General features: G+C 46.7%; 1 protein-coding gene across 5 annotated transcripts in view; it reads right to left on the bottom strand.

The window, feature by feature from the left end:
• The window catches only part of EFR3B (EFR3 homolog B), an 88,411-nt gene extending 87,093 nt beyond the window's left edge, over positions 1-1,318 (bottom strand). For 4 of the 5 annotated variants that reach the window (XM_027622825.1, XM_027622828.1, XM_027622829.1 and 1 more), the window contains exon 1: positions 1,092-1,318. In XM_027622825.1, coding sequence (XP_027478626.1) covers positions 1,092-1,176 — 85 coding nt within the window. In that variant the 5' untranslated portion in view covers positions 1,177-1,318. The remainder of the gene's footprint in view (positions 1-1,091) is intronic. The other variant, XM_027622827.1, reaches the window with a different exon arrangement.
• Between the last annotated feature and the right edge of the window lie 10,752 nt (positions 1,319-12,070).

Genomic DNA, 12,070 nt, shown 5'->3' with positions numbered 1-12,070 from the left:
ACCTGGCAGTGGCGTTGGAAGGTGAGCACAGCACCAGTGTTTTGGCTGGTCCTAAACAGCTGCCAGAACCCAGGACCTGGGTCCTGATGGACTTACGTCCATCGGGATCACATCTCTCTCTCATTCTCTCTCTCTTTAACACACACATATGCACACACACACCCCCCAGCTCAGAGCGTCTGGAGGCTCTGCAAGGCAGTTGATTTCTAGACTGGTCTGGGTCTCCAGTGCTCCATTCATTAGAGATACAATGTGAGACCCAAAGCGCTCTCTTTTCTTCACCCACACTGCCTCTAAACCAGAGAAATGCCTGGCAAATTTTTAAAGCAGAACTGTGCATCAGTAGGGTCTGGCTAACTGTTGCACATCAGTTGAGGGGATGGCTGGGGAACGGAGGAAGAGAGGTTGGGGAAGTGGGAGGGGGAGCAGCCAGAAGGTGGCCGACTCCCCAGAGCTGCGCTGTACCCTCAGCAGCGTCTCCTCCCTACATCACTGCGGATGGCAAATCTGCAAGTTAGGGAACCCGGGACCCGCGGGCGGCAGGGGCGGACAGAGGCCACGTCCATCCAGGGGCGGCGACAAGAGACTCCCAGGACTGGCTCGCGCCCCAGCCCTCTGCACCGGCGCCGCCCCCCTCATCCTCGGAGCCCCGCGTACGGCAGGCAGCGAGCTCTCCCAGCAATCCCAGACCGGCTTCCCGCATAAAACTCCCCAGCGCAACCCGCTTTTGTTAATTCTGCGAATGCTGTCACAAGACCACCTCCACCAACGCTCCCTGCCTGCGCGGCTCCAAGGGAGACCCGCTCTCCCCACAACGCCGCTGCTCTGGATCACCCCAGTCCCCCGCCCCCTGACGTACCACCGCCCACCCGCCCCACGCCGGCAAACGACCCGCCCGAAGGACTTCCGAGAACCCCAGGGTGCCCGGCCTTAAGCATCTTTGTCCCCTCAGCGCAGCCGCGCGCGCACGGAGCGACAGAAAGAGCCCAGCCGGCCACCGAGTCCGCGCCCCCTGGCCTCGCCGGGCCCCGCAGGGGGACAATGGTCCGCGCCCCGCAAGTTTGCGAGCCCGGAGGCAGAGCCCTCCTTACCGTACATCTCCGCGGGGCGAGCGCCTCCGGGGAGGCCGCGTCGCCGTGTCGCCTGCAGCCAGCCCCGGCGGCGCCTGCCTTTCATTCACAGCCTGGGCGGCGGATGGCGGCTGCCGGCGGAGGCCGGGGCGGGGCGGGAGCGGGAGCGAGGGCGGGACGCGGAAGGGCCGGAGCCGGGAGCCGCGCGCCCATTCAGCCGCCCAGGCTGAGCGCGGCCGGCCTCCGCTCGGGTTGCCGTGCAGGGCCGCGCCGGGAGGGGAGGAGGCTATGCTAATGAGACGTCCCTCCCGCAGGCTCGGCCACTGCCAGGCCGCCCCGACCCCCCCGGCCCCGCCCCGCCCCGCCCCAGGCAAATTCCCGCCCTCTGCCTGCAGCGGCCCCGGCGGCCTCCCCAGAAACCTGAACCCCAAGATGCGCCTTTCCCAGCTTGTCGCTCCCAGGTCCTGGGAGGCGCGTTTTCCAGCTGCAGCGTTCTTCGGGGTAGTCGCCCCCCCCAAATTCCCTGCCCCTGTCGGAATGCGCAGGCCGACAGCTGACATCGCCCCTAACCCGTGGGCCCCGAGGGTCAGCAGGGGCTCCCGAAGCTGCAGGTGTACCCCTCCCCACCCCCGATTTGTCCAGGATGCGTAGGCTGAGCCAGGGGACGCAAGGAAGAGGGACTGAGGAATAAATCTTCTCCCTTCCTTGGCTCCCTTAGCGAAGCCCCATTCTCTAATTAAGAACTCCGCTGTGGCCCTCCCCGCCAGTCTCCTGCGGGCCGGGTGCTTGCTACCAAAGAGCGTCCTTCCTGGGACAGGTAGAGGGAAACGCACCCCACCCCACCCCCTCAGTCCTGCAGGAAGCCCGCTTGCTCTTCCTCTCCCAGATTATGTCGTGTAATTCACAATTTTTGCGCCCAGGATCCTGTCTACTTGTGCCCCCAGGCCGACTTCACCCTCTGGGACCACGTGAGAAACAGACCGAAGGCAGAGGGCTCACGTCCCACACCCTGATGATATCTTCTGGCCCAGCCCAGGGGTTCCCTAAGGCTTTTCCATCCAGCCTCCTCTGCATCTTAGACATTCACCTGGCCTTCCTTTCAGCACCTATTCCTTAGTTTCTCCTCTTACCCCATGGTTGAGGTTTTTGTCCCTAACATATTCTACAAGTAGCAGTGAGGGAGGTAACAACCTTAAAGATGGCGTGATGTCTCCCTTGGACAGAAGGGGAAACTGAGGTGGTTAATTTGTATTCTTCCTAGATACTGAGCTGCATGTCTGCAGGCCAGTCATCTACGCTCTCTGAACCTCAGCTTCCTGCAGGACTATTCGGAAGTTTATATAAAACCTACATGAAAGTACACAGTGGGTACTCACACAGTTATTTTCTTTCTTTCCTTCCTCACCCAAGGCAGGGAACAGAACTGGAGGGAGAATCCTGGTTGCTGGACTCTTGGAACAGTGCTCTCTCTTTTGTACCCCAAGCTCATGTTTCCTGTTTCTCTCTGGCCTCACCATCTCCTCCCACTCCCTTGCTGTTTCCAGGTTGTTTTTTTTTTTTTTTTTTCCTGTTCCTTTACCTCTTTACTTCTCAGCAGCACATGTGAGTGCTGGAGGCCCCCCAGGAAAACCTGGGAGGGTTCCCAGATCTCACATTTAGTCTAGCCCCTCATATGACTTACAAAGAAGCTCTATCTCTATTCTCCAGTTTTAGGAGGTCAGGTGACTTTGAGATCTGCTGAGAGTTATACCTGAACCAGGGCAGAAGGGAGAATTTGGGATCAAGCTTGGTCTGGACACCTGGAGATACTCCCAGCTCACAGTTCCATTCAGCAGAAAGTATACTCATTAAACACTGGTGCTTGCAGCACGGTGGCAAGTGCACTGTCTGTCTTCATGGAGTGAGATGGCAGGTGTTACTTCCATATGAGGAAGTTGGGTGGGGGCACAATCTTCTGGCTCACAGTTTTGTTTTCTCTTTTTTAAGACTTTATTTATTTAAGAGAGAGAGCGCATGGCAAAGCACAGGGCCATGAGCAGGGGAAAGGGTAGAGAGAAGGAGAGGGAGAGGGACAAGCAGACCCCCTACTCCGCACAGAGCCTGATGCGAGGCTCCATCTCAAGACCCTGAGATGGTGACCTGAGCCAAAATCAAGAGTCAGATGCTTAACTGACTGCATCACTCAGGTGCCCCTGGCTCACAATTTCAATGTAAGGGCAGAAACCAAGAGTCCCAATATCCAGAATAGTGTGCCCATGAAAAGACATCAAGCAGCTATCAGCTATTTAGGTGAACTGTGGTAAGGAGGAAAAGTCAGAATTGAGATTTCTATCCTAAGTAGATTCTTTCTGTATCTGCAGAGACCCCAAAACACGGTGATGAATATGGCAGGAAGGAAAATGGAGAAGAAATAACACAGTGTGTGCACATTATGCATTGGGTTCTGGGTCACTTTACACAGTTTATCTCGGCCAACACTCTCAGCAACCTTGTAAGGTCAGTAGTGCTATTCCCATTTTGCAGCTGGGAAACTGAGGCCTAGAGAGGTGAGATGACTCTAGTAAATATCAAGCAGGGATTCAAGCCCAGGACACTCTTCCCAGGACCCATTTTCTTCTCACCACACTGTGATGCCTTGCAGTCCACACTGATGTACACAGAACAACTGCATTTTAAATTGAGTAGTTCTTCACAGTCCAAAGGCCATGCCCCCTTCCTTCTCTTTTACCTGCTTTTGCTCCCCTTCCTCATCTGTATTTCACTCCCCCCAATTACTTGGGTTTGGAGGGTTGAGTGGAGAGGGTTTCAAGCTAACCAGACCAAAGCAGGTGCTCTAATTTTCACCCCTCCTAGGCCATCAGCAGTGGATTCCTGTGGCATTAGCTGCTCCAGAGCCTAGAGGCAACTTGGGACCCAGTTGGTCAGGCTGGAGGAACTAAGCCTAAGGAAAAGTTATTCTTCTTTAGCCAGAGTGCACCCTGGATAACATAATCACTCTGAGCAAATGTGCTTAGCAGCAACAGCTCAATGATCCCCTGTGCCATGGGCGAGCACCACAATTTCCAGAGTTTTCATATGGACCAAAGGCCAAATTTCCCCACATTTCAGAGAAAGGGGGGCTTAGAAGTGGGAGGCAATCCACAACTATGGCATAAAAACCAGGACCCTTACTTGCATCCTGGGCCCTGGCGTAACACCAGGCCTGTCCCTCGGTCCAGGAGCCTGGCTTGTGATGCTCCAGCCTCACACAGCTAGACACAGCTCCACTGTGTCTGCTCAGGAGCCTCTAATCGCCCCATCAGCCACACAAGCAGCTCTTGCTCTGGGCACCAGCCTTGACCAACCACCAGCTTTAAAGGGACTTCCAGAGGGAGGTAAAAGGGAGGAAGATGACAGCCCTAGGGGATGGAACTTCAGAGAAAAAAAAATGATGAGGCCTGGAGAAGGGTCCAGGGAGAACCAGAGGGGAGAGTGTGCCCCTAAGGTTGTCACGAAGCTGATTAGCTGTGAAGCTCAGAATAGAACTCAGGATTCCTGACTCCGGGCCTGGTGACTTGAACCCCTGGCACTTCTCCCTTGAAACAGGTATCTTGACCTACTTCTCAGAAGCCGCAGGGAAAGAACAGCCTATAAAAACAAGACCCAAGTATAGGAGCAGGTGGGTATCCAAGGGCTGGAGAATGCATCTCCAACAACACAGGAAACAGCCCACGAGCCGGGTCAGTAGGACGTGCTCTTGGCCAGGTTCCTGGAAGCTGCCTTGGGCTGCAGGAGGGACACAGGGGGGACAGGGCAGCCGGCTGCTGAGAGATCAGCGCTTGAGCGTCTGGGTACAGAAGGCTGCTGCAGACGGATTTCCCCTCTAAACCAGATTTTACCAGAGAGTGAGTGAAGTTTGAGGTATCGATTATTGACATGTCAAGGTTGAAAAGTACTAAGCAAATTCTCCTGGTCACTGCCCTCTTCACTGTCTCTGGTTCACCCTGTGTTTATCCTCCAGAGCAGGGCCAGCTTCCCTTCATTAGCTGCTGCTGCCTGTGGTCCCTGAAGAAGAAGCTCCTTTCCCATGTGAAGTTCAAATCCACGTCCACTCGCTTCTAGTAAAAAGCTCAGGGATTATGATGCCCTTTGCCCCGACCCTTCTGTCCTTTCACCCTGTCCTTGCTCCCAGCTATCAGGAGCCACCTGTTCCCTACCCATCACCTCCCATCTCCAGCCTGTGGGATGCTTGCTTCCACTGGGACACACTGAAAGACTTGGAGGCCCATGCATCATGTTCATCCATTGAAAGGCATGACTTAGAAGAAAGAAGGACATGGCAAGTGGAGGGCTGGTCAGACAGATGATCTCAGAAGGTCAGGTTCCAGACCTTGGCTAAGGAGACCTACATGGCACCACAGCTAGAAGGAACAGGTTTGCCCAGAGCCTGGCCAATCTGCTCAAAGCATGGTTTAAGTGAACTTGGAGGGGGGAGAAAAACCTGACCACTAGGGAAGAACACAGAAAGGACATGTGCGATGCTGAACTCTAAGCCCGGAAAAGTGGCACCAGGGGAAGCAGAGCCCTGGGACTTCCGTGAGGCCAGATGCCAACTCTCCACGAAAGTTACCCTGGCCAGCCTGAGCCAAACCCAGGCTCACCAGCTTTGTCTAGTCACAGCCTCATGTTGGCTTTGGAGACCACCTCTCCTTTTCTCCCAAAAGATGCCCAGCCTTTGGTGGTTTGCAATTGGGAATCCCTGGCCATGCCCATTTCCCCCTCCCTGGACTCCGCTTGGCCACAGGACCCCTCTTTGATACTCAGCCCCATTCTCAGCTTCTAAATCTCTAGCCCAGTGCTCACTTTTCTGGCTCAAGGATGACAGCTCAGTTCAGTCCCATGACAGGATGCTCAGCAATTCCCAGGTGAAAATAATGGAGAAACTCACACATCTATATAACAACATGCATATAACAAAGAAAGTCAATTTGATTTTGAATCCATTAGCATCTTATGTCTGTTTGTTAGGTTAGGACTCAGTTGTGCTCTAATTCATGGGGCAAGCATTTATTGAGAGCATACTACATGCAAGAGACTCTGTTAGAGAGTCTAAGAGAGAGAGAACAAAGAACACCCCTGCCATCCAGAAAACTCACAGTCTAGTAGAGAAGGAAAGTCAAGACAGAAAAATGGCATATCAGAAGAGGGATCAAAATAGAGTGTTAGGACTCTGAAAACTAAAATGTTGCTTAAAGGAATTAAAGAAGACACAAATGAATGGAAAGACATTGTATTCATGGATTAAAAAATTTAATATGAATGTTGAATTGTCCATAGTGTCCAAAACAATCTTTAGATTCAATGCAACCCCTATCAAAATTCCAATAGCATTTTTTTCAGAAATGGAAAAAAATCTTTAAATTCATATGGAACCACAAAGACTCTGAATAGCCAAACAATCCTGAGAAAGCAGAATAAATTGGAGGCATCATACTTCCTTATTTCAAGCTACAGTACAAAGCAATAGTAATCAAAATAGTATGGTACTGGCATAAAGATAGGCATATAAACCAATGGAATAAAATGTAGAGCCCAGAAATAAACCCTCACATCTATAGTCAAATGACTTTCAACAAGGGTGCCAAGACCATTCAATGGGAAATGTCGGTCACTTCAACAAATGGTCCTGGGAAAACTGGGTGTCCACATGCAAAAGAATGAAGTTAGACACTTATTTTGTACAAAACATGAAGATTGACTTTAAATGGATTAAAGACTTAAACATAAGACCTGAAACTGTAAAACTCCTAGAAGAAAGCACACTTCAAGAGCTTTTTGACGTTGATCTTAGCAATAATTCTTTGGACATGACACCAAAAGTATAAGTAACCAAAGCAAAAATAAACAAATGGGACTACATCAAACTAAAAAGCTTTCGTACAACAAAGGAAACAATAAACAAAATGAAAAAGCAGCCTATGAAATGGGATAAAATAATTATAATCCATGTTCCTGTACAGAATTAATATCTAAAATACATAAGGAACTCATACGACTCAACATCAAAAGAACAAAGAACCCGATTTGAAAATGGGCAAAAGATCTAAATAGGTGTTTCTCCAAAGAAGCATGCAAATGGTCAACAGGTATATTAAAGGATGCTCAACATCACTAATCATCAGAGAAATACAAATCAAAACCACAATGAGATACCACTTCACATTTGTTATCTAAAAGACAAGAGATAACAAGGGTTGGTGAATGTGTGAAGAAAAGGGACCCCTTGTGCACTGTTGGTAGGAATGTAATTTGGTATAGCAAATATGGAAAACAGCATGGAGGTTACTAAACAAATTAAAAATAGAACTCCATATAACTCAGCAATCCTACTCCTGGATATATATCCAAGGGAAATGAAATCAATATCTTTTTTTTTTAAGATTTTATTTACTTATCTGACAGAGAGAGAGAGAGCACAAGTAAGCAGGGTGGTAGAGGGAGAGGGAGAAGCAGGCTCCCTGCTGAGCAGAGAGCCTGACACGGGGCTCGATCCCAGGACCCTAAGATCATGACCTGAGCTGAAGGCAGATGCTCAACCAACTAAACGACACAGATGCCCCTGAAATCAATATCTTGAAAAGATGTCTGCACTGCCATGCTCATTTGCAGCATTATTCACAATAGCCAAGCTATGGAAACAACCTAAGTGTCCATCAGCATATTGCTTGGTAGGAGGGATTACAGGTATTTTCACATGGCCCTATTTACATAATAGGCCTTATGCCACAGGTGAGGAACCCATTTCTGTGATTATGCCAATCTCTGAGAATGTCTAGTCCCAATTCTGTACTCAAGAACTGAAGGAATAACTATGGGATGGACTCAAGGGTTCTAGGCCCCACTGAAGTAGATTCTGGTCAAAATTCCACTTATGACCTGACTCAAGTAGACCCTCACTCCAGCCAGTGGGCAATAGCAATATTAAGTGTTCTGAAGAATTAGTGTTATGTCAAAGTCATTGTCCGGTAATCCCTAAGTGATCTTTTTTATGGCCACAATCCCCTTTGGGAAAGGGTAGAAGAAATATAAACAGTCTATACTGTGGTGGTACTGCAGTGACATTCCTCAAAAGTACCCAGGCTTTCCCTTTATTCATGGAGTCTTGGGTCTTGCAATTTGATGTGAGGCTGCCACTCTATTGTAAAGACTTGAGCCAAACATTTTTTCAGCAGACCAGGTGTTTGGTTTTCAAATTTTTGAATTATTTATTTAAAAATTTTTAAATCAAATGGGATCTTAGTGGCTGAACATTTATTTTATTTTATTTTATTTTATTTTATTTTATTTTATTTTATTTTATTTTATTTTATTTTTTTTAAAGATTTTATTTATTTATTCATGAGAGACAGAGAGAGAGAGAGAAGGAGAGGGAGAAGCAGGCTCCCAAGGAGCAGGGAGCCCGATACGGGACTTGATCCCAGGACCCTGGGATCATGACCTGAGCCGAAGGCAGACGCTTAACCATCTGAGCCACCCAGGCACCCTGAACATTTATTTTAGTATAAAAATAATCCCTGAAGGCCTGAAGCTTCTGATTATCATACTGGCCTTCTGCCCAAGATGCAAATCAGGTCCCTGTACCACTAGCAATTACTGTTATCATTTGGCCTTTGCTGAGCTGGGATCTGTCCACGGTAATTGAAATAAAGGAAGGGGGGATGGGGTGGTCTGTTCCAGCTATAGCATATCACACCATTCTGGGCCTATTTAGAATAGCCACAAAAGTACTCCCAAAGATTTCCTCCATGAGCCTTTTCTGGGCCACCTTGGGGACATAGAAAGAGGATATGAAAAATGCCCTCTGATATTTCTACCTTTCAGTGTCTTTGAAGTTCTTCCTCAACATTACACCACATTGTGTCTCAGCTTCACTTAGCATCGTGCTCTATTGTGACTAGGTTTTATTTATTTATTTTTATTTAAAAAAATTTTTTTTTAAAGATTTTATTTATTTATTTGAGAGAGCTAGAATGAGAGAGAGAGAGAGCACATGAGAGTGGGGAGGGTCAGAGGGAGAAGCAGACTCCCTGCTGAGCAGGGAGCCCGATGTGGGACTCGATCCCGGGACTCCAGGATCGTGACCTGAGCCGAAGGCAGTCGCTTAACCAACTGAGCCACCCAGGCGCCCCATGACTAGGTTTTAGGCAGCCCACCAAGAAAATATGTAGAAACACTTCCAACTATTCAAATTAGTATGTTAAATTCAAATTTCTAGAAAATACATTCATGTCTATAAATTCAGCCTGAATCTAAAATGTTGGTTTTCTTCCTTAAAAAAAAAATCTATTCCCATGTGTGTTTCCCCCCATATTCATATAAATTAACAAAAGTTGGTGTGTATATGTGTGTGTGTGTGTGTGTGTGTGTGTGTGTGTGTGTGTGTGTGTGTATGCAACTTGCCCACAGTGAGTGCTGATCATTTACTCCTAGGTTGTACTTTATAATTGGTCCCCCTGGGCATGCTGGTACCTAATTCTAGTTATATGTTTGGAGATAATGAGAAGTGAAGGGGGTAGAGTAGGGAAAGATAATTGGCTTCTCTTTGCAAGGTAACTCCCTTAGATGCATCTTCGTGTAAAACAATAATAACCTCATTAGACATAGGAGCAGATCCTGTTTGGACGGGATGGAGGCTCAGTGAGGTTTGGGGGAACAGGGATTTCTGAGCTCTTCAGATTTTTGCATATATTCCCATTCTAGTGCTTGAAGTATACTGCTTTGTTGATCAATGCCCTAACTTTGATGTGAGAGACCTAGCAAGGCCGTGAATTCAGCTGACTTTGTAATTTGGCAACTCATGGAGTTTAGCTTTGAGTTATCTCTGTCCTGTAGCTGTAAGAAAAGAGTTTCTTTTTCATGCAATCTTAGAAAATTTGTATTACAATCTGAGAATTTATGGACTTGAGCTTGTGACTTACTTTCTTTTAGGCAAATTCGATGCAACAGAAGAAGTTATACCATCCTGTAGTCCTTTAATTCCTTTTGACATTCCTGTAGTTTGGCAGGAGCAAATAGTTGGTTCTAATAAATAGTGATCAGAGGCATTATTTACCTTTTAATTTTTTCCAACCTTTGTATGTCATGTATACTAATGATATTTACTGCTCTTGGTCTTAAGTAACTAGGTAGCAGATTCTGTCTTCTACCCATTTCTCAAGGTTCTGTTGCTGGCAACCATCTCCCAGCCCTCGTTTCTCCGTACTAGTCAAGGTTCTTGGTCTACATAACATAAACAAACTCTGGCTAGCTTAAGCAGAAAAGAAATTCATTAGAATAGTAGAGAGTCAATAGGAAGCCCAAGATCAAAACCCAGCCAGGAACTAAGAGAGACTGGGTATCCAAATACCACCACCAAAATAAGGCCACCATCACTGACATCACGCAGGCTGCTTGCTGCTGCCAATTTTAGTGTCTCTGACAAGGGATGCCCGTTCCTTTGCATCTGTTCTTTCAAATCCATACCGCAGTAACGAAGAACTCCCACCTTCTGTACCTTCACAATATTCAAAATCCTGTGCAGTAACGTCTGTTTCACGGATTGTAGACCACACGCTAATACCTTTGGTGGAGAACAAGGAGAGCTGTTCCCCTTGGTTTCCATAGTGAAAGGTGGAGCCTGTGTCCTACATATGTTGGATTTCCTCACATGAGAGGAGTGTTTGGATGCTAGGGGGTCCCATTGCACTCCCCCCCAAAAATGTCTACTGTGGTCTTTAAACTGAAAAGATTTAGAACAAATGGCAAAAAGACAATTAAGGCCTAAGGTAGGTGAAAGTAATTTATTAGAATTAATTATTTTCACAAATAAAACCCCCCCATGTCTAAATAAATTTCTTTCTAAGATGCTAAGAAGTCTTGGAAAAAGGATTGCAAAGTAACTATCAATAAACCTTAAAAATTCATGAGAAACTAGGAAGGAATTGAAATTGTATGACCTTGTATGAAGGAAAATTGTGGGTTCTGCTAATTACCAGCTTCGTGTTGAATGCCGACAATTAATAGAATCACTTGGTTAAACAGGGTGGCTTGTTGTGAATACCTAGAAAATGATTAAGTGAACACTTGGAGCCAGTATGAATTTATTAAGGAACAGTCATAGTAACCACCTTTATTTCCTTTTTGAATCAATCAATCCGTTAATCCATTAATTAATTGGTTTTTCACCATCGGTAGACAAAATGAAAATGTTTGTAAGTACTGTGTCTTTAAAAAGTTAAAAATACCAGTATTTGCTTTTACTATAAAAAGAAACCACGGTAATTATGGAAAAGTAGATAGAACTTTCTAGTGAAATGAACTCCAGCTATTATCCATGCTTCCTCCCCACTAAAATTACATTAAAGGAATAAGAAAGATATGAATCCACAAGGAAACAGAGACGAGAAGAAATAACGGGACCACAGAGGACAACACATTTTTGGAAGATGGAAATAAGTGGATGCATGGAACAGACTTGGCAGAACAAAGAAAGTGGAAAGCAAGTGCCTACAAAGAAGAGGCCAATGAAAACAAGGCAATGTGGACAGCAGAACTCCAGGAATTCTCAGCAATCACTAAGAGCCAGATGTAAGGAGTGGAGCTGAAAACAAAACAGGAGTATTGGATACGACTCCTGTCCATTTACATTTCTAATCATATTTTAGTGGGTTGCTTTTAAATATGAACCGAAGGCCAAAAATAATCAGATCCTTAAGAAAAACATCTAACATGAAAGAGTACAAAACAAATAGTGAAAAGGACTTGCAGGAAATAGAGATAAGGCAGGTTGTAGAAGAAAACTTTACATTTAGCATCCCCAGAGAGGGAAGAGAAGATATTGCATCAATAAAAGATGACTTTTATTTTACACTGCGTTTGTAGAACCTTATTCGTTTATTGTAGTGGGCAAGAGGTAGCCAAGTGGAGAGACCTCCCATTAACATGGACACTCTGGATTTTTTGTTTGTTTTATACATTGGAAT

This window comes from Zalophus californianus, chromosome 8 (assembly GCF_009762305.2).
Source record: "Zalophus californianus isolate mZalCal1 chromosome 8, mZalCal1.pri.v2, whole genome shotgun sequence".
In the NCBI taxonomy this organism is placed as follows: Eukaryota; Metazoa; Chordata; class Mammalia; order Carnivora; family Otariidae; genus Zalophus; species Zalophus californianus.
This window is presented reverse-complemented; position numbering and strand designations above follow the sequence as displayed.